At 36.4% G+C, this 21,519-nt stretch overlaps 1 protein-coding gene across 1 annotated transcript; it reads left to right on the forward strand.

Annotated features, from left to right (window-relative positions):
- On the forward strand, nucleotides 10,733-20,753 carry LOC107620607. Its single transcript, XM_021114547.1, has 4 exons — nucleotides 10,733-10,976; nucleotides 20,131-20,362; nucleotides 20,472-20,564; nucleotides 20,705-20,753. The coding sequence occupies exons 1-4, from the start codon at nucleotides 10,733-10,735 to the stop codon at nucleotides 20,709-20,711; spliced, it is 576 nt and encodes a 191-aa protein (XP_020970206.1). The 3' UTR covers nucleotides 20,712-20,753.

A 21,519-nucleotide genomic window follows, 5' to 3' on the forward strand; every position in this document is an offset into this window, starting at 1 on the left:
TTATAATATTAAATATAAACATAATAATAAAGATTTTGTTTTATATAAATTTAATATATATATATAAAAGTTTTGTTTGAATAATCTTTGAAAAGTTTTCAAAAACCTTAAAGATTTTTATTAAGTGTAAGTTTTGGTTAGTTTAGAGTGTTAATAGGTTAGGAGAGTGTTTAATTCTGTTTTTATGCTTCTTTGAAAAAAAAAAATAGCATTCTCACGCATACGCGTGAGCCCTTCATTCTGGAGCCTAAAGGAAACGTGCCAGGATCGTGCCGCCATCGCACGGTCCTGACCGAGAGTTGTGCTGAAGGCGTGCGGGAACTGTGCGTCTAGCATAGATTCCTCCTATGCGTACGCATCAGTGCCCATTTCCCCTTCCACGCTTACGCGTCGCCCACGCGTACGCGTGGATGGAATTCATTAACCCCTGACGCGAGGAGCCCTAGCTCATTCACGTGACCCTTTCATCTTCTCCCCAATGTCTATCTGCCTCCCTCTCTTCCCCTCCTACCTCCATAACAACCATCATCCATCCTCTCCGACCACCATCCCTCAGTCCAGCGACTCCGCAACCCATCACCGACCACCCTTTCTCCTCCCTTTTCTTTGTTTTTTTCCTTTTCTCTCTTCCCCCCTTTCTCTACCCGTTTCACCTTCCTTTCTGGCCACTTTCGTCGCCGCCATCCCTGCCACCCACCACTATTATCCCTCTTCTCCTTTTCTCTATTCAGTTCACCACCTTCCCTGATTCTTCGAGCATTGTCTCAGAGCATGCCCTTGTTTCTGCTCAGTTCCCCTGGTGCTTCTACCACCACCGCGGACCGCCGTTTCTGCCACCTCTGGAGCAGCAGCTCTTCCCTCCTCCAGTTTTCCTGACCTTTTCCATTTTCATTTCTGTCTTCCTTCAGGTTCCAGTTTCATCCTGTTTTTCAATTCTGTTTTTCATATCTATTAATTAAATTCAGTTTTAATTTTAGTAGTTAGTTTCATTTCTATTGAATTAGTTAGTTCAGAATTGCATGTTTAGTTTTTCTTAGGTTTGAATTTTGATGTTTTTGTTGTCTGAATGGCTGTTTATGCTTGATTGTTTCATGTATGTGATGATGTTGGTGATTTCCTTTTTCAATATATATATATATATATATATTGTGTTGATGCTTTTGTTGCTGCTCATAATTGATTATTTACTTTAGTTTATATGAATTCGTATGCTGCTGCTTAAGTTGGAATTGTTTTGAATTCATATGGGCTGAGTTTGCTGCTTAATTGTATTTCGGGAACACTCAATTTACTGCTGGAATGCTGCCAAATTTTTCTAAATTTTTTGTGCTATTAATTTCCAATTTATGAATTGAATTTGGTACATTTTGACTTTGGTTTCATTTGGTTATTACCAAACTCAATTCATGAATTGGTCGGTTGGTGTTTCCGCTCTTTTTGGTTCCCTTATATTTGAATTAATGATTGACGGCATCAAGGAGCTATTTGACGGATTTCTGTGTGAATTAGGCCTTTGTCGGCCATTCGATTTTGAACCTCTTTTATGTTTTTCATTTTTCAAGTTAGGTCAGTAGTTTTTCTTTTTCATGGTTCTATTTCATTTTTAATTTTTCCTTAACCATTGAAGTTGTTTTCCTAAATTTTCAAAATTGGCCTAATCTTGTTCCTTTTTTATTGAGGTCCTTTCCAGTTGTAATTATTGGTGCATTTTTACTTTTGTAACCATTTTCAATAAACTCTTAGTTTTCAGTTTACTTTCGATTACATGAGTACATGTTTAATTCTTCCACACTAATTTTTGCACTTAAGTGATCAAACGTATTGATGATGACTTTCATTTCTCTTCGTGCTTATGCTGCATTACACTTTCATCATCAATGACTTGCACTGCATTTCATGAATGTGAGTATGTTTGTCTTTCAAAAATTTTAAAATTATCCTGATTAATATCATTAATTGTTATGCCTCTAACTTCTAACTTTCTTTTCTAACTTTTGGTTTAACTAACTTTCTAACTTCTCTTTTTAATTTTTCCTTTTCCAATCAACTCTTTTTAAATTCTTTTAAGGCATAACAATTTGTATTTCTTAACGGACAAGCATTCTAAATCTTATTGTGTTTAATTTCTTGGAATGCGATTTTTTATTGATTTTGAATTCTGTCTTCCGTCCATTCCAAGAAATTACATTTTATACACTTACCTCATGTTTTAGTTCTAACTCTTCTGTTTCTTATTTTCTGTCTGTTTGATTGTATACTGTTTGCTTTCCATTCTTCTGCTTTTATTTGATTTTCTATATCTTGTGAATTCTATTTTTCAGGATGGCTGACAGAGGAAAAGGCAAAGCTAAGGCCACCTCCAGTAAAAGGAAAAGGTCACAGCCATCCGCTGAGTTAGCGAATGTAGCTTTATCTACGTGGCAACTTATTGAGACGGAGAAGGCTGACCTAGCTACGCCTTCCTCCAACCCAGTTAAGTTTTCCAATCTATACTGTGAGCTCAAGAAGGCAATTCATTGTATGGATTTTTATTGGGATGCAATGCGCCAGGTTGTTGCTATTCGTCCTGATGTCCTTTGGGAGTATGGTCATTCTAAACCAACTCCCAAAGGCATCAAGTTTGATTATTTAACGCAGGAGGCTAAGGTGTGGCAGCAGATCCTGAATATTTATGTCATTCTCAGCATTCATGCTACAGAGGTTCAGGCCGATATGATTGTTCTGATATGGTGTGTCTTGGAGGGGAAGGAACTCTACCTTCCAAGACTCATAAGGTGAAACATGGCCCAGGCCCACGTCAGAGGCAACCTGCCGTTCCCCTGTTTGATCACACAGTTAGCTCACCAGGCTGAGGTACCCTGGGAGCAAGGAGATGAGACACCGACATTTCATGGTAAGAAAGAAAAAGTCATTCCCTATGGGAACTGGTTTGGTGATCATCCAGTAGCCCGATGCCGAGACCGAGCTGCACTTGCCGCAGCTACTGCACCGACTATTTCTTCAGCTGCAGCAGGACCTTCAGCAGCATCTTCAGCACCTTCTACACCAGCACCATCATCCACATCTCAGTCGATCTACCATCTAGTGCAGCGTCTCTTTGAGTGCATGGATCAGATAGAACGTCGCAACAAGAACCGTTATCAGCACTTGAGGCGGATTGTGACTTCCGACGGCGCTGATATCCCCTTTGAGCCCGACACTCCATCCGACCAGTCCGAGGAGGAGGAGGAGGCTCAGCCAGAGGAGGCTCAGCAGCAGGAGGCTGAGCTAGAGGAGACCCATCATGAGGCCCCTGTATAGACACAGGCCCCTACCGAGTCGCAGACCTCTATGGAGCCAGAGCCAGAGCCACAGCCTCAGCAGACAGAGCCAGAGACACATCCACCCATAGGCGATGGTGGAGATGCAGGCGTTGACCCCTCTCATTCGACTTGATCTGAGGAGCATCGAGGATGATGCTGTCGTTTAAGTGTGGGGAGGTTGCCGATATCGGCAGAGTTTATATTTTGGTGAACCATTCCAGATACTTCTGCTTTTAGTTTTGTTTTTTAGTTGTTAGTTGTGACTGAAAAAAATACGCATAATTGAGCTTAATCTATTCCGTTGCATATGAGAAATTGATTTGGTTGAAAATGGGAAATAAACTAAGGATTTTTAACTTTTCACAATCACACTGTAGCATTTAGTTAGTATATAATAAATGTTAGTCAATTTGATGAAATTTTCAAGAAATTCTTTTCTGTTAAAAAGGGCATTAAGATTCAAATTGATTGAGTTAAGACTTTTTTGAGACTTGCATGATATATATATATAGTTTGGAATATGATTTTTAAGCTAAGAACACACAACCTGTGAGTTTTTTTAGCCTAATTGCATGGTTACATTATTTAACCATGATTTTGATTCTTGTGTATTTTCTTCTCTATGATTGCAATCTTTAGTTTGTTCCATTCTATATGTCCATTATTTAATGTATATTAATGCATTTATATGATTGAGGCCATCATTTGATTATAGTTCACTTGAACCAAATAGCCTACCATTTCATTTACCTTTGTTTGCCACTTGAGCCTATTCAACCCCCTTTTGTTCTTTATATTACCACATCACTGGCCTTAAGCGGAAAAATAACTAATTGTCCTATTTGAATCTTTGGTTAGCTTAAATAGTGAGTGTATGTGTTAATTAAGTATGGAGAAATGTGGAAACTTTGGTTGATGAGAATGTGTTTTATTTTTATTGAGAAATATTAAGAATTTGGGTGTATACTCATGTGAAAGTATAAAAACCATATGCATTGATGTCCTTTGTATATATTATGCTTTCATATATATAAAAAAAAGAAAATAGAAAAAGAAAAAAACAATAAAAAGAGGACGAAATTATCCCAATGTGAAATTTAATAAAAAATCAATGCATATGTAATTAAATTAAATGTGATACATGAGTGTGTGTGTATAGATATAAAAGTGAGACTTTGGGTAGCTAAGTTTGATGTTAGAATTGTATAAAATGTGTATGTATTAGGTAAGAACTTAGGTTAGTCAAAGATTCAAATGATAGCTCACTTGGCCATACATATATCCTCACCCTTACCTTAGCCCCATTACAACCTTGAAAATCCCTCATGATATTTGCATATGTACACTAAATATTGGTCGATTGGTTAGATGAAGAACAAACTTTTAGAAAGCATGATTAGAGGAGATTTGAGCGGATTAACCCTAAACACTTGAGCGACTAGAGTGCATATACACATCCAGTGAGGGTTCAATTGCTCAATTCCATATTTTCATATTTGATCACTGCTTATCTTGCAAGTTTGTGAAATCTTTTGAATAACTCAATTCAATTGTGAATGTATTTTGATATGATTGATTTAGCCCTTGATTGTGCATATATGATTTCTTGGAAATTTGACTCACTTTGACCACATATATGCTTATATATATATAGATAGATAGTAATTAGAATAGCTAGATGCATGTAGGTAGCTTGCATTTAGATAGTTTGCATTGAATAAATTGATTACCCCTTTTGTCTTTCTTGAATTTAGCATGAGGACATGCTAATGTTTAAGTGTGGGGAGGTTGATAAACCATAATTTTATGGTTTATTTTGTATTGTATTTGGTGGATTTTGTTAACTTTTCTCCCATTTATTCAACAAAATAGCATGGTTTTATGAATTTCTCCAAATTGTGCTTAATGGTTAAAAACATGCTTTTTAGGCCCTTAATTAGTTAAATTTAATTCACTTTGATTCCACTCGATGCCTTGATATGTTTGTTAGTGATTTCAGGGTTAAGAGGCAAGGAATGGATCAAAGGAGTAAAGAGAAAAGCATGCAAGATGGAGAATTCATGGAAAATAAAGATTTGGAAGATTCAAGGTGACGTGTACGCGTGAAGAAGAAACTCATCAAGGTGACGCGTACGCGTGACAAGCGGCACGTGACCTCATTAAAGGCAACACGCTGGGGGCAATTTCTGAGCTAACTGAGGCCTAAATCCAACTCAATTCTGAAACATTTGAGGCAAATTCAAGAAGGAACAAGGAGAGAGTAATGAGGATAGTTTAGAAACATGCTTTAGGTCATATTCTAGAGAGAGAAGCTGCATCTTCTCTCTAGAATTAGGGTAGATTCTTCTTAGATTTAGGTTTAATTCTTGTTTTCATTTACTTTTTCGTGTAATTTATTGTTCTTGCATCTTGTTCTACTTGTCATTTTCTTTATCTTGTTGCCTTTATGTTCATGATACTTTGTTAATTTTGATTTCCATTAATGCAATTTGTGTTTTCATGTTATTATTGCTTTCTTTAATTGTTATTATTATTTTCTTGTATTGGGTAGTTGTAGATTTATATTTCTTGCAATTTTAACATGCTTTTCTTTTAGTGCCTTCCAAGTGTTTGATAAAATGCTTGGTTGGATTTTGGAATAGATTTTCGTACTCTTGACTTGTGATTGAGGACTTAGGATCCTTGAGATCATTGATGCTCAGTTTCGTTGGCGATTTAGGGTTGTTAGTGGTTTTTGGACTAACTATGTCCACTTGACTTAATCCTCCGATGTTAGAGGGCAACTAAGTGGAATTAATCCTTTGTAATCACCATGTTGTGGTCAATGATCCAAGATAGGAACCCTTGATTCCTGGTCCTTGTCAAGACCCATTTTAGTTTCTAGTTTTACTTTCTTGCAATTTATCTTTTCTTGTTAATCAAACCCAAAAACCCTCAAAAGATACAATTATAACCAATAATATGCATACTTCCCTGCAATTTCTTTGAGAGACGATCCAAGATTTGAATACTTCGGTTTATTTTTATTGGGGTTTGTACTTGTGACAAACAAAATTAAACTTTTATTGAGGGTTATTTGTTGGTTTGGAACTATACTTGCAGCGAAATTATCTTTGTAAAATTCCTAAACCGACAATAATCCTTCATCGCTAATCTACTAAAACAAAAATTCAAACTAACTATCTAATGGAGATGGTGGTAAATGATGAATGGTGGTGGTAGATGATGGTTAAAGGAGGGAAATAAGAGAGGAGAAGAGAAAAGAAGGAAAGAAATGGAAAGAAGAGAAGAAGAGAAGAGTTTGTGAAATACGCGTGGGTCACACGTAGGTGTGACATAGGAGAATGGGGCACGATGCGTACGCGTCTAGTAGGGGTAGGCGTGACAAGGAGAAAAACAAAGGTGACGCTTACGCATGGATCACGATTAGCCCTTACGCCTACGCGTGACTGACGATTTTACTTTTCTTGTTAATTTACTATACTTTTCTTTTATGCCTTCCAAGTTTTGATAAAATGCTTGGTTGGGTTTTAGTGTAGAACTTTGTACTCTTGGCTTGGGTTGAGTAATTGGAGACTCTTGAGGATTTCTAGTTAGCTTGAATTCCTAATCTTTGATCTTGTGGATTAGAGTCAATTTTGCTCACTTGACTTTCCTTCAATTATTAGAGGTTGACTAAGTGAGAGCAAAAGACAATTACCATCTTAATTGAGGATGATAATGAGGATAAGACTTCTAATTCTCACCCCTTGCCAAGACATATCTTAGTTGTTAGCTTTACTTTCTTGCCATTTACATTTCTTGTCCATCAATCTAAAAACCCCAAAATACCTTGTAACCAATAATGTGCACACTTTCCTGCAATTCCCTGAGAGACGATCTGAGATTTAAATACTCTCGATTTTTATTGGGTTTGACTTAAGTGACAAATAAATTAAACTTTGATTGAGGATTGTTTGTTGGTTTGCATACTTGTTTTCATTTGCAACATTCGTATATTTTAGTTACTAATTTTTAATTATTTTCTAATAAAATTTTTGTAGGAAAAAAAGGCATCCAAAGCTGCCTTGAACTCGTCACCTAAAGGTCACAACTCAAGTGAAAATTTATGTTCTGGGTGAAAGAGGGGCAGACTAAAGGGATCCAATGGACCTAGAATACTATCATCTGAAATTGGCTGTGTACTAATGCGTGAGCATCTTATACCATTTTTTTAGTTATTTTTATATTGTTTCTAATTAGATTTTATTTATTTTTACTTGATTTTAGTGCAAAAATCACCTTTGGATGCTACTTTGAGTTTTTCTTGTGTTTTTATGGTTTTAGGTGAAATTCAGAGCAGTTTGGAAAAGCTTAAAGCAAGAAAGGAAAATGCTGGCAGCATCCTCCATGGGCGCTGAATGCCCACCTGGTGTTTAACACCAGCAGGGGGGCACAAACCAGAAGCACGCTTCCCTCAACTAGCGTTCAATGCCCATTCCTGAAGTTGAACGCCAGCAGCAGCCCGTTTCACACCTCTTTGGGCCTCCAAGTGGATTTAGCACTTCTTAGTTTTATTTTATTTTTTTTTGTAATATTTATTTACAAATAATATATTTTAGGTTTAGCATTTATTATTAGGTTAGTATTTAAAGGAAAAGGTCACTTAGGTTTAGGATCTTCTTCCTTTCGCACTTTTCAGAACCCTGTTTTCTCTGTAAGTTATGAGCAACTAAACCTCCTGGTTAAGCTTAGGAGCTCTGTTTATTTTTTATGGATTAAGATTATTATTATTATTCTATTTTAATATATGTTTGATTCAATTCTAAGGTGTTGTTTTTGTTCTTAATCTTATGATACTGGTGATGAGTGGATATTTTATACGCTTTTTGATACTATTTTCTTAGTGTTTTCAGTATATTTTGTTAAGTTTTATTTTGTTTTAGTAGGTTTTATTGCAAAATTCACTTTTTGGATACTACTTTGAGATTTTGTGTTTTTCCTATGGTTTAGGTGAATTTTGGATGAATTCGGTAAGTTTTGGCCAAGTCTGATTCTGAGGCAAGGAAAGCATAGCAGATGCTATCAGATTCTGACCTCCGTAGATTCAAACGAGCATTTCTGGAGCTACAGAGGTCGAAAATACGTGCACTTAATGGCGTTGAAAAGCTAACTTCTAGGACTTTTTATCAATATATAATGGTCTATACTTTTCTTTTGATTGGACAGCCTAAAACGGGCATTGAACGCCCAAACTACCCCTCTTTCTGGCATTCAACGCCCCAAGAGGACAGGACCCAGTGTTGAACGCCCAAAACTGGCATCCAATGCCATAAAGGGAGCAAGGCAGCACACTCACACCCCCTAGTGGGCGTTCAACACCCACTAACTTAAGTTGGACGCCAAGCTCAACCCAAACACTCACCAAGTGGGCCCAAAAGTAGATTTTTGCACCTTTTAGCTTAGTTTCTTTCATTATTGTAATTTTTAATTATTATTAAATTCTTTTTAAGTCTAGTCATTAGTATAAATAAGGGAAGATCACCATTATTTAGGATCTTCTCCACCACATTCGAACTTTACATATTATTCTCTGTACAGTATGAGCAACTAAACCTCCTAGGGGGCTCTGCTGATTCCTATGGATTAATGCAATTACTTTTCTACTTCAATCTATGTTTGATTCTATTCTATAATGCATTGTGGTTATTCATCCTTATGAATCTCGATTCTACATGAGTTCTTTACGGGTCCTGACCCAGATAGGATTGAACTACAGCTTGAGAATGCATCACGGGTTCCAACAAGTTATCTGGGCTAATTGGGGTATGTGACGTAAAACCTCGTCAGTCAGGGGTAATTGAGGTTCCTGTGGCTCTAAGCGCTAATCATAAGAGCATCATTCTCTGATCCCGAAGATCCGACCTTGTCTATGGTATTTTGAGTAGGATCATCAAGAGATTGAATTGCGTTCGCTTCACCCTCTCCCAGATTGATCTAGTCCGTTCAAATGTTTGGTTTGGACCTGAGGAGATTAATGACCACGACCAATGGCTTAATCACTTACGGCCTTGCCATTGAAGGAATCACTCATCATTGGAGTAGTGAGCATGATGTGTTAATCCAGAAGAAGAAGTATCTCCGAAGCCTTAACTAATCTATCATTATTGTCTTTACATTAACTCTTTATTGCTTTTGTTATTGCTTGTTTATGCGCCTACAACAAATAACAACTATCCTTCTATTCGCCTGACTAAGATCTACAGGATAACCACAACTTGCTCAATCCAGCAATCCTCGTGGGATTCGACCCTCACTCACCTGAGGTATTACTTGGACGACCCGGTGCACTTGCCGGTTCAGTTGTGCGAGTCACAAAATCACGCACCAACTGGGTAGAACGAGAGTATGACCCTTTCTCTACATGAATTTTTGTGATTCTCAGGAGAGTTATTTCGCTTGAACTACAGCTTGAGAACATGCCTCCTAGACGGCTAATCACACAACCTAATGGGGATAAGCAACATCTATTCAGCCATGATTGGGGTGATTAGGGCCTTTGTGGTATAAACTAGCTTTCTGAACTTTACCCTCTAATCCGAATGAATAACCACGGGAGTGGCATTTGATGAGGATCAGAGGAGATTAAATCACTAACGGATTAGGGTTTAATCACTTACAGTTTGTCATAGAATGAATCATTTATTATTAAAATAGTTAGTTAAAAGTTTTAATCCGGAAAGATAAATATCTTCGAGACCTTAACAGTTGTCTTATATTGATTTTACACCAAATTCTTATTGCTTTCTTTGTTATCTTGTTTTAAGTGTTACAACAACAACAACTTTCTTTTACTGTTTGCCTGACTAAGTCCAACAGGATAACTATTGCTTTCTCAGTCCGACAATCCTCGTGTGATCAACACTCACTCACCAGAGGTATTACTTGGATGACCTGGTGCACTTGCCAGTTAAGTTATTAGAGTTCTAATTTTGCGCACCAAGTTTTTGGTGCCGTTTTCGGGGATTGTTTGTGACTGACAACTACTGGTTGTCTTGTTGCTTAGATTAGGTATTTTTATTTGTTTTTGTTTATTTATTTCTCTTTTTAATTTTCAATTTATATTTTGTTTATTTTTCTTAATTCTCAATTTTTATCTTATTTATCTTTTTCTTTATTTTCGAATTTTGTTCAAGTTATTTTATTTTCAATTAATTTCAGATTTTAAGTTTGGTGTCCCTTTAGGTTTTGTCTTTTCTTTTCGAAAATTTTTTATTTATTTTAATTTATTTTCGAAAATATTTTTAGGTTATTTGTTCATCTTTTTTTTTTTTGAATTTTTTAGTTAATTGCTTACTTTATTTTATTTTATTTCTTTTTAGGATATCTCACTAGGAGTTCTCTATACTCTGACATAGAGACTCCCACTTTTTCTTTATTTTTTGTTGTTTATGAGTAGGAACAGGGACAAAGAACCCCTTCTCGAGTTTGATTATGAACCTGAAAGAACCTTGAGGCGGCGTTTGCAACAAGCTAAAGCTTACAAAGCTGGAGAAAATCTCAAGAAAACTTTTAAGAAGAAAGCTGAAGAGACCACTATGGCAGCTATTGGAGGGAATCCGAATGCTGAAGAGCAAGCAAGGAAGGTGCTTGGCTCATGCACTGCATCCACACTTGACTTAACACAGTATATCTGTACCTGCCATTGGCGCCAATAATTTCGAGCTTAAGCCTCAATTGGTTACTCTGGTGCAACAGAACTATCAGTTTTATAGACTCTCGCAGGAAGACCTCAACCTCTCTCAGACAAAGGAGGTACTAGCATGCAGAGCTCAGTGCTTAAGCCTTCTCACTCGGTGAAAAGCCATACAGTGCCCCTTGACATCAAACCTAAGTTTGGTGTTGGGCATTCACCATCCACCATTGATAAAGGAGGCCCTAAGAAGAAAGAACCCAAAGCCTGGAGGAACAAAAACATTTCTACTGAAGACTTCTCACCTGGCGTGAGAGTAGTCTTCAAAAGAAGTCCAGTCATAACACACACTGTGAACCGGATCCTGTCTCTAGAGCATGTTGAGTTAATTCATGAGAGCACAGGAAGGAAGTTCACAATAAGGGGTGAAGATCTGATCCCCTATGAACCTTCGTAGAGGAGCTATCTGCCAAGCTAATGACGGTAAAATAACGCTTGTTGGGAGACAACCCAACGATTAGTATCCTATAGTTTAGTTTGTTTTTTTCCAGTTTGACTTTAGTTGTTTTAGTTGATTTTATAGTATTTCATTCTATAGTGTTTTTCATAGTTTTCTACTTTTTTCTAACATTTGTGATCATGTATAGCACTTAGACCAGGAACAGGAAAGCGTAGGAGGAGAAACAGCACACCCTGGAGGAGACCCCCTGGTGGCGCCAAACGCCAACTTGGCATTCAGTGCCCAAGGGGGAGTAAGGAGTTGGACGTTTAACATCTAGGCAGGAGCATTTGAAGGCCAATGTTTGGTCTCCCTAGGGCATTTAATGCCCATTCCTGGCATTAAATACCAGAAAAAAGAAAAAAAGAAAAAAAGGGAGATCCCCCTGCTGGCGCCAAATGCCAGCCCGGCGTCCAGCGCCAGGGGGGAGGCAACATGCTGAATTTGAATTTAAAGCTTCTTTGGCCAATGGATAAAAACCCAACAACTAACCACTTCACCACTTACTCACTCTTATCTATTCTCTCTCTTCTTACACCCACCTTTTGGTGCGGAATTTATAGTCCACAAACTAATCGGTAAGTGTATCGGGTCGTACCAAGTAATACCTCAGGTGAGTGAGGGTCGATCCCACGAAGATTAATGGATCAAGAAATAATAGTCGACTGATTATTCTAGTTAGACAATCAAAATTTAGGGTTTTAATAGCAAATAACATAAAAACAGATAATTAAATAAAAATAAACTAAAATTGGTTAAGAAAATAATATGATGAAAATAGTTAAGGTGTCAGAGATATTTAAATTTTTGGATTAATATTCAATGTTAACTACCTTGACCATGCAAAGATTATGTTCAATGGAAAACTATATGTGACTAAACCCTAATTCCTTAGACCTTTTTAGTCTCCTCTATCCTTCATCAATTACGAATTATTTGGTCATTTGATTCCGATTAGAGGGTTAAGATCAAAACTAGTTTATGAGCCACATAAACCCTAGATACCCAAAAATAAGACGATTATATGTCACGTATCGTGTTAAGTCCAGATAAATAGAGAGTTGTGAGGAATTGATTTCAAGATGTAATTCTAATGATATAACTTTTTCAAGATTCAAATAGAATTCAAGTTAAATTAGAGTTATTTCCCAATAATCACTAATTCTTAAGATGAAGAGTGAAACCAATTCTTAAACAATAATCAAAACATTGATCAAGATTAGAAGAACAAATAATTATTAATCCATCAAAGTAAATAGAGCTCCTAACCTTAACAATGGAGGCTCAGTTCCTCATGGAGAAAATAAACCCTAGTAGAGAAAAGTATAAAAGTGTTGAATCAAAATTAGGAGAGTAGGAGAGGAAGAAGAAGAGAAACCCTAGGTCAAGATCTTTTCTCCTTTTATATCTAATCCTAATTAATGTAAAATATCTTTTCTAAAACTAAATAATATCTTTTTCTATTTCTAATTAAAATAAAATAAGACTACATAAATAAATAATGAAATATTCTCGTGCTTCTCTTCATCAAGTGGGGATCATTGACTTTGGTTTGCTTGGCGCCTAACTTGGAAAATTCCAAGTTAGGCATGGCTGTGGCAGAATGAATTTGAGCCCTTTTTCTTTCATATGACGCCTAACTTAGGAAATTCCAAGTTAGGCGCCACTTTGGCCGTAAAAAATGGAGAAAAAGGATATACTATCATATATCATTGGAAAGCTCTGAAAGTTGATTTTCTAATTCCGTTAAAACCGAGTCCATTGAACCTCTGTAGCTCAAGTTATGCGCGTTGGAGTGTGAAGAGGTCATGGTTGTCAGCATCTATGAATTCTCTTTGCACTTGTCTTTAATTCTTAGTTCCTCCTTGTTCTTTTGCTTTTTTTCTTAACAATTCCCTACAAGAATCATGAAATCAAAAGGATCAAAGAAATATCCAATTTGAGCACCAAAACTCTTCATAATTAAGTATTATGCATTTATTTCTTATATGAAAAAGCATAGAAAAACACAACATGATACGCAAGCATCACAACACCAAACTTAAACTTTGCTTGTCCTCAAGCAAACAAAGAATCATGCAATATAAAGTGGCAATCCAAGGTGAGAAGAGTAGTAATTTTAATGTTCATGGTTGGCTAGTTTACTATCCATTCAACATTCACAAAAGAATTTCAAATGATTGATGATTTTATCTTGATCACTGACAAACGGATTTTTTGCTAGTAAAGAATTCACAAATAAGTTATCGTTGCTAGTATAGTTTCTAAACCAACAAAGAATCCTGTCGTACAAAAAATTGTTTGTCACTAAAGCAAACCCAATAAAAATAAACCGAAGTATTTAAATCTCGGGTCGTCTCTCAAGGAATTGCAGGGAGGTGTACTTATAATTGGTTATGAAATTGTATCTTTTTGGGTTTTTTGAAATAAGGAACAAGGAAATAAAATGGCAAGAAATTAAACTAATAACTAAGAAAAGACTCTTGGCAAGGTATGAAAACTGGACGCCCTATCCTAGTTATCCTTATCAATTGTGATGAGAATTGTCTATTGCTACCACTAGTTATCCTCTAACTATGAAGGAAAGTCAAGTGGATAAAACAATATGAATCCTCAAGTCCTAGTTAACTCCCAAGGAAAGACTAGAGTTAGTGAAATTCAACTCAATTAGCAACTCTCAATTATCAATCAACAAAGGAGTTTGATAACTCAAGTGTCTCCAATTAATCAATTCAAGCTAAGAATGTAAAAAGCTAAATTAAAATCATAAATATGAAATACCTCAAATTGCATCAAATAAAGAAATCAAATCTAACATGGAGTTCATAAACCAAATTGGAAAAGAAGAGAATCAACAAGGGAAATAAATAAACTAGAATGCTAGAACAATTAAAAGTAGAAGAGAAACTAAATTAAAGGAACATTGAACCTGGAATTGAGAAGAAATAAAGCTAAAACTAAGAGAAATCCTAAAACCTAGAGAGAGGGGAGAGCCTCTCTCTCTAGAAAAACTACATCTAAAACCTAAAATTATGTGAATGAATGTATGAATGAATTAATGATTCAATGTGTGTTGAGTCTCTGCTTGTCCCCTGGCTTTAGTCTGCGTTTCTGGGCCAAAAACTGGGTCCAAACTCAGCCCAAAATTGCCGCCAGCGTTTTCTGCAATTTCTGCAGGTAGTGCATATCACACGTACGCGTAGGTCACGCGTGCGTGTCGTTTGGCGATATTCCTTGTCACGCATACGTGTCGCTGATCATCTTTGCGTATCACGCGTGGTGCACGAAATTGTGATTTCAACGGCGCCAAAAACTTGGTACGCACAATTGTAATCTCAACTCCTTTTCACAACTCCACACAACTAACCAGCAAGTGCACTGGGTCGTCCAAGTAATAAACCTTACGTGAGTAAGGGTCGATCCCACGGAGATTGTTGGCTTGAAGCAAGCTATGGTCATCTTGTAAATCTCAATCAGGCAGATTCAAATGGTTATGGGATTTTGATAATTAGAATATAATTAAAACAGAAAATAAGATAGAAATACTTATGTAATTCATTGGTGAGAATTTCAGATAAGCGTGTGGAGATGCTTTGCTCCTTCTGAATTTCTGCTTTCCTACTGTCTTTATTCAATCATTCATACTCCTTTCCATGGCAAGCTTTATATTGGGGGATCACCGTTGTCAATGGCTACCGCCCGTCCTCTCAGTGAAAATGGTCCAAATGCACTATCACCGCACGGCTAATCATCTGTTGATTCTCGATCATGTTGGAATAGGATCCATTGATCCTTTTGCGTCTGTCACTACGCCCAATACTCGCGAGTTTGAAGCTCGTTACAGTCATCCCTTTCCAGATCCTACACGGAATACCACAGACAAGGTTTAGACTTTCCGGATCTCAGGAACAGCCGCCAATAATTCTAGCCTATACCACGAAGACTCCAATCTTTCGGAATGGAGGCTAAGAGATACACTCTCAAGCTATTGCAGATAGAACGGAAGTAGTTGTCAGGCATGCGTTCATAGGTGAGAATGATGATGAGTGTCACGGATCATCACATTCATCAGGTTGAACTGCGAGTGAATATCTTAGATTAAGAATAAGCTTGAATTGAATAGAAAAACAATAGTACTTCGCATTAATTCATGAGGAACAGCAGAGCTCCACACCTTAATCTATGGGGTGTAGAAACTCCACCGTTGAAAATACATAAGTGATGATAGTGTTCATTGACTTCGGCCCCAGAGGGGGAACCAGAATGACCAGGACCTCCAATACAATAGTAAAAAGTCCTATTTATACTAAACTAGTTACTAGGGTTTACAGAGATAAGTAAATGATGCAGAAATCCACTTCCGGGGCCCACTTGGTGTGTGCTTGGGCTGAGCATTGAGCTTTACACGTGTAGAGACTTCTCTTGGAGTTAAACGCTAGGTTGCAGCCTGTTTGTGGCGTTTAACTCTGGTTTGTAACCTGTTTCTGGTGTTTAACTTCAGAATAGGGCAGGAAGTTGGTGTTTGAACGCCAGTTTGCATCATCAAAACTCAGGCAAAGTATGAACTATTATATATTTCTGGAAAGCTCTGGATGTCTACTTTTCACCGCATTTGAGAGCGTGCCAATTGGACTTTTGTAGCTCCATAAAATCCATTTCGAGTGCAGGGAGGTCAGAATCCAACAGCATCTGTAGTCCTTTTTCAGCCTCTGAATAAGATTTTTGCTCAGGTCCCTCAATTTCAGCCAGAAAATACCTGAAATCATAAAAAAACACACAAACTCATAGTAAAGTCCAGAAATGTGAATTTTGCTTGAAAACTAATAAAAACATAGTAAAAACTAACTAAATCATACTAAAAATTATGTGAAAACAATGCCAAAAAGCGTATAAATTATCCGCTCATCACAACACCAAACTTAAATTGTTGCTTATCCCCAAGCAACTGAAAATCAAATAGGATAAAAAGAAGAGAATATACTATAAATTCCAAAATATCAATGAAACTTAGCTCCAATTAGATGAGCGGGACTAGTAGCTTTTTGCCTCTGAACAGTTTTGGCATCTCACTTTATCCTTTGAAGTTCAGAATGATTGGCATCTATAGGAACTCAGAATTCAGATAGTGTTATTGATTCTCCTAGTTCAGTATGTTGATTCTTAAACACAGCTACTTTATGAGTCTTGGTCGTGGCCCTAAGCACTTTGTTTTCCAGTGTTACCACCGGATACATAAATGCCACGGACACATAACTGGGTAAACCTTTTCAGATTGTGACTCAGCTTTGCTAGAGTCCCCAATTAGAGGTGTCCAGGGTTCTTAAGCACACTCTTTTTGCTTTGGATCACGACTTTAACCGCTCAGTCTCAAGCTCTTTACTTGACACCTTCACGCCACAAGCACATGGTTAGTGACAGCTTGGCTTAGTCGCTTAGGCCATGATTTTATTCCTTTGGTCCCTCCTATCCATTAATGCTCAAAGCCTTGGATCCTTTTTATTACCCTTGCCTTTTGGTTTTAAGGGCTATTGGCTTTTTGCTCTTGGCCATTTGGTTTAAAGAGCTATTGGCTTTTTCTGCTTGCTTTTTCTTTTTCTTTCTTTTTCTTTTATTTTTGCCATTTTTTTGCAAGCCTTGTTTTTCACTGCTTTTTCTTGCTTCAAGAATCATTTTTATGATTTTTCAGATTATCAAATAACATTTCTCCTTTTTCATCATTCTTTCAAGAGCCAACAATTTTAACATTCATAAACAACAAATTCAAAAATATGCACTCACTACAAGAATTTGACAAATTAGCGACGAAATTTTGCGAGAAATATGTTTTGTCACTAATCCGTCACTAACTTGCGAGGAATTAGTGAGGCACTAACGACAAAATTAATGAGCGGTTATAAAATACCCGAACTTGAGAAAAGCGACTGATTAGCGAGAGATTTACGAGTAAGTTTGTTTCTCGCAGATTGATTTTTGTGGCTAAAAAAATGCGGGAAAAATTTCCTCACTAATTTGTCACAAATTAATTAGGGAGTGACAATGTTCTAGCAAATCAGTCACTTAGGGGTTCAATCGAATAAAAGTAAAGTAACGAGTGATATTATTGTCACTATTCCGTCGCAAGTATTTGATATACAATTAGTGAGAAACAATTCACACACTAGTTCGTCGCTAAATAAACTTTGTGCGAAATGGCTAATTAGTGAGGAACAACGTTCCTAACTAATCCGTCACGAAGAATTGAAATGCATTTTGCGATGGATAATTTCCTAGCTAATTTGTCACCAAAGTTTTTATTTTTTAGCGAGCAACTAGTTTCTCGCTAATTTGTCGCATAATATTGTAAAATTCAAAATAAGAGTAGCGACAGAAAATAGTCGTTGCTAACTCGTCGCAACAGATAAATCATTTAGCTAAGGAACTGTTCCTCGCTAATTAGTCGCTAAAGTGGAAATACAGATATTGAGCGCCTAGGACCTAAGTAGTGAGAAATTTGCGACCGTTTAACAACTGATACAGTTTGTTCGCTGATTTCAAGTTGCTGATTAGCGGGCGAAATACATTTTTCGCTAAGTTGTCGCAAGTTTAATTTAGCGATCGACTTGACAACTGCAATCTTGTCGCAAAGTAAAAGCTATATCCTACCTATTTTATAGCAAATTACTCGCTAATCTCGTTGGAAATCCGTCGCAGAGTTATAACAAATCCAAAACTGATCAAGAAAATTTTATAAGTACCCGTGATTTACACATATAATCAAACTTTACAAATAACATATTCAAATTTATAATCATATCACACATATACAAATGTACACTTGCTATCATAATTGTAAAAACCGAACCGGATCGGCAGGTTCGACAAAAAAACCGGTGAACCGGACCCTAATCCAGTTTGGTTTACTCCTTGAACCGTTTAAGGAAGAAAACCAGTATGATCCGGTAAGAATCGGATCAAACTGGCAAGAACTGGTGCAAACCGGTCTAACTGAACCGGTCTGCGTGAAAAATTTTTTAAAAATATTTCCACCAGGTCTCGAACCAAGAACCTTGGAGCAAAGGTAACCTCCACTTGCCACTCAGCCATTGCACTTCTAATTATTTTTTAAATCCAGTTCGGTTTACTCCTTGAACCGTTTAAGAAAGAAAACCGCTATGACCCGGTAAGAATTGGATCAAACCGGCAAGAACCGATGCAAACCGGTCTACGTAAAAATTTTTTTAAAATGTCTCCACCAGGTCTCGAATCAAAAACTTTGCCACTCATCCATTGCACTTCTAATTATTATATTTGACAAATACTAATTATATAGTATACAAAAATACACGATTCAATATTTAGGGGTATTAATTGGGTAACTAAAAACAGTGGCGGATCTTGAAACAAAATTTTGGGGGGGCCAGATAGAAAATAATTGTCAAGATGCTTTTGATATGAACCCCATTGAAGATAAGTTTGTCTAACCTCATTTCTCTGATTTGGGTGATATTGCCAAATTTAAAGCCGTTTTTCAAGGTCTCGTTCCAAAGAATTAAGGTCAAACTCATCAGATGCAACTATTTAAACTTTTGAAGGTTGTATCTCACTTTCTTCATGATTTATTAAAGTAGAAGAACTATCTACAAGTGTTGATATTATAAAAGTTATATGTTCTCCTTCTTGAATATTAGCCTTTCTCTTAAAAAATTGTATCAATTCTTTAGTTTTTCACGATTATTTTATATAAAAATTTGAATATATATCCTGTAAAATATGTAAAAAAGAAGTTAGAAGAAGAAATATTAAAATTTATAATATTTATTGAATTTTTTTTATCAATTTATACAAATACAATAATATCAATATTTATTGAATATTCTAATATTTTTTATCATATAAAAATTAAATTAAATAAATAGTAAAATATAAAATAATATCAAATTACATAAATAAAAAATACCTAATTTTTTATATTTGAACTCAAAAGTAGAGGGAGTATTACTTATTGAATAGCGATGAAGATTGAACTTTGGTATTTTAAGTCATAATAAAGTATTTGAGCCAACTGAACTATTTTTTTTTTATTTTTTGAAGAAGTACTACTAATTTTTTTAATAAAAGTTTGGGGGCCATGGCCCCCCCTTGTCTCAACTAAGCTCCGCCACTGATTAGTGTTAAAATCTGCTGATATTATAAAAGATTATGGCATATAATCTGAATAATTAATATTCTTGAATTTAAACTATATTTTATAAAATGTTATTAGTATGTTTACTTTATGATTTAAATTAAAGATAATCATTTGAATTCATTGATATATTGATAAATAAAATATTATGTATTTTAAAAGTAATCTTTATAGTATTATATTTAATTTTTGAATTATTATTTTATCTTAAATACCTTATAAAATTATTATATTATTAGTACATATTTTACCCTAACCTTAAAGTTTTCAAATAAAACCCTAACTCCATTAATCCCTAAATCAAAACAAGCAAAACATACGCAGAAGGGGAAGAAAAGAAACAGGGAAACAGAGAGGGGGAAACGGGAAGAAGAGGAAGGAGAAGAGAGGGACGAAGAGAGGGAGACGGAGAGCTCGAGAGTCAAGGAAGGGGAGGAAGGCTGCTCCCGTCATCACGGCCGATTCCGCCTAGACCGCCGCCGTCGCCATTGAGGGAGTCACTGCCGCCGAATCCTAACTGTCGCTGCTGTCAGAATAACGAACCTGGAAGGAGAAGGACGAGGTCCGTTCTCGCACCGTCCTGCTCCGCCGCCGCCGCTGCCGTCGATTGGGATCACACTGTTGCTGTTGCGCCCTGTTTTCGTTGATAGAGCCACTGTTGAGAGTCTGCCGTCAGAGAAGCATCGTCGGCGTTGCTGCTGCGAACTATTTCAGCTACTGCCCTGGTATTGCTCGGTCACCACAGCCTCCTTCGTTCGTCTCTGAATTCTGTACCATTTACGACCTATTTTGATTATTGTTATTCTTGCTTGCCGCTTCTGCCTCCGTCGAAGGGAGTGAGAACGCCGTCGAACAGAATGTGAGAAGGGAGAGGAGTTGTGTTCTTTCGCTGTCGCCGTCGTTGCCGAAACCAAGACAAATTTACCGGTAACTCTGCTGTTTCCATTCTTGAATTTGTGCTACTTCCATTTTGTTCCTTAGTCTTTTTCTGTTCTGGTAAGGAAAACCCATGTCTCTGTTTAACACTCCTGCTCTACCTTCTCTGTTTGCTGATGGAACTATCACAGGAGATAGTGTTGATGATAATAAAGAACTGTTAGAGTTGCTGCTACTCCTGCTAAAACAAAAGAGGGGTTCGATGCGCTTAATTATCGAATTTTGGCTAATCGAGGTAGGGGGTTTAATTTAAACGGTTTTAATTTAAGAATGCCGATAAAGTTTATTGGATAACTACAAATAGGTATAATAGTTGTGAGTGATTGATTGATTATATGAATGTTGAATTGTGGCTGAGATTATGATTGGAATGATTGAGATTTTGGTTGGAACTTTGATTGAATTCGTTGATTTTGTGAAATCGATCATGCGTGGTTTATGAATTGTTTGATGAGAGATTGTTGTGAATTCTGTATTTTGATGGATTAAATTAAAATTTTTGTTATTAAACTGGTTATATGATTATTGTAATGGACTTAGTTGGTGATTGATTGGAGTTAGGTTTAGAGAATATTTGGAGGAATGAATCTTGAAATGTTGAATTGATTGTTGAGAATCCGAGTTTTGAAATTAAATGGAAACTTTGGAAGTAAATCAGATATTCAACAGTAATCGAAATGATAAGAGAGTAAAAGCTAAGTAAACTAGGATGAAATTCGTTGTTGGAATTTAATTTTGAGAAGTTTGAATTAAATGGAGAATTAGTTGTGAATTTCAAAATTAAATTGAAAAATCTGATTTTCTGCATTATCTTTAAATGAAATCGGTAACTTTGAAAAGCTATAACTAATTCTGTGATGATTGGAATTGTGTGAGACCAAGTCTGAATTAAGCTTGGGAATATAAGGAGCTGGACTTGGGAATTTAAGACCTTTTTGTTAAGTAT

The sequence above is a fragment of the Arachis ipaensis genome, chromosome B10, assembly GCF_000816755.2.
Source record: "Arachis ipaensis cultivar K30076 chromosome B10, Araip1.1, whole genome shotgun sequence".
Taxonomy (NCBI): Eukaryota; Viridiplantae; Streptophyta; class Magnoliopsida; order Fabales; family Fabaceae; genus Arachis; species Arachis ipaensis.

Coding starts and splice junctions, on each gene's coding strand:
- LOC107620607 (XM_021114547.1), top strand. CDS start 10,733: ATGAGTAGGAACAGGGACAAAGAACCCCTTCTCGAGTTTGATTATGAA. Junction 10,977..20,130: donor TGACTTAACACAGTATATCT/GTACCTGCCATT, acceptor GTCGCCATTGAG/GGAGTCACTGCCGCCGAATC. Junction 20,363..20,471: donor CTATTTCAGCTACTGCCCTG/GTATTGCTCGGT, acceptor CTCCGTCGAAGG/GAGTGAGAACGCCGTCGAAC.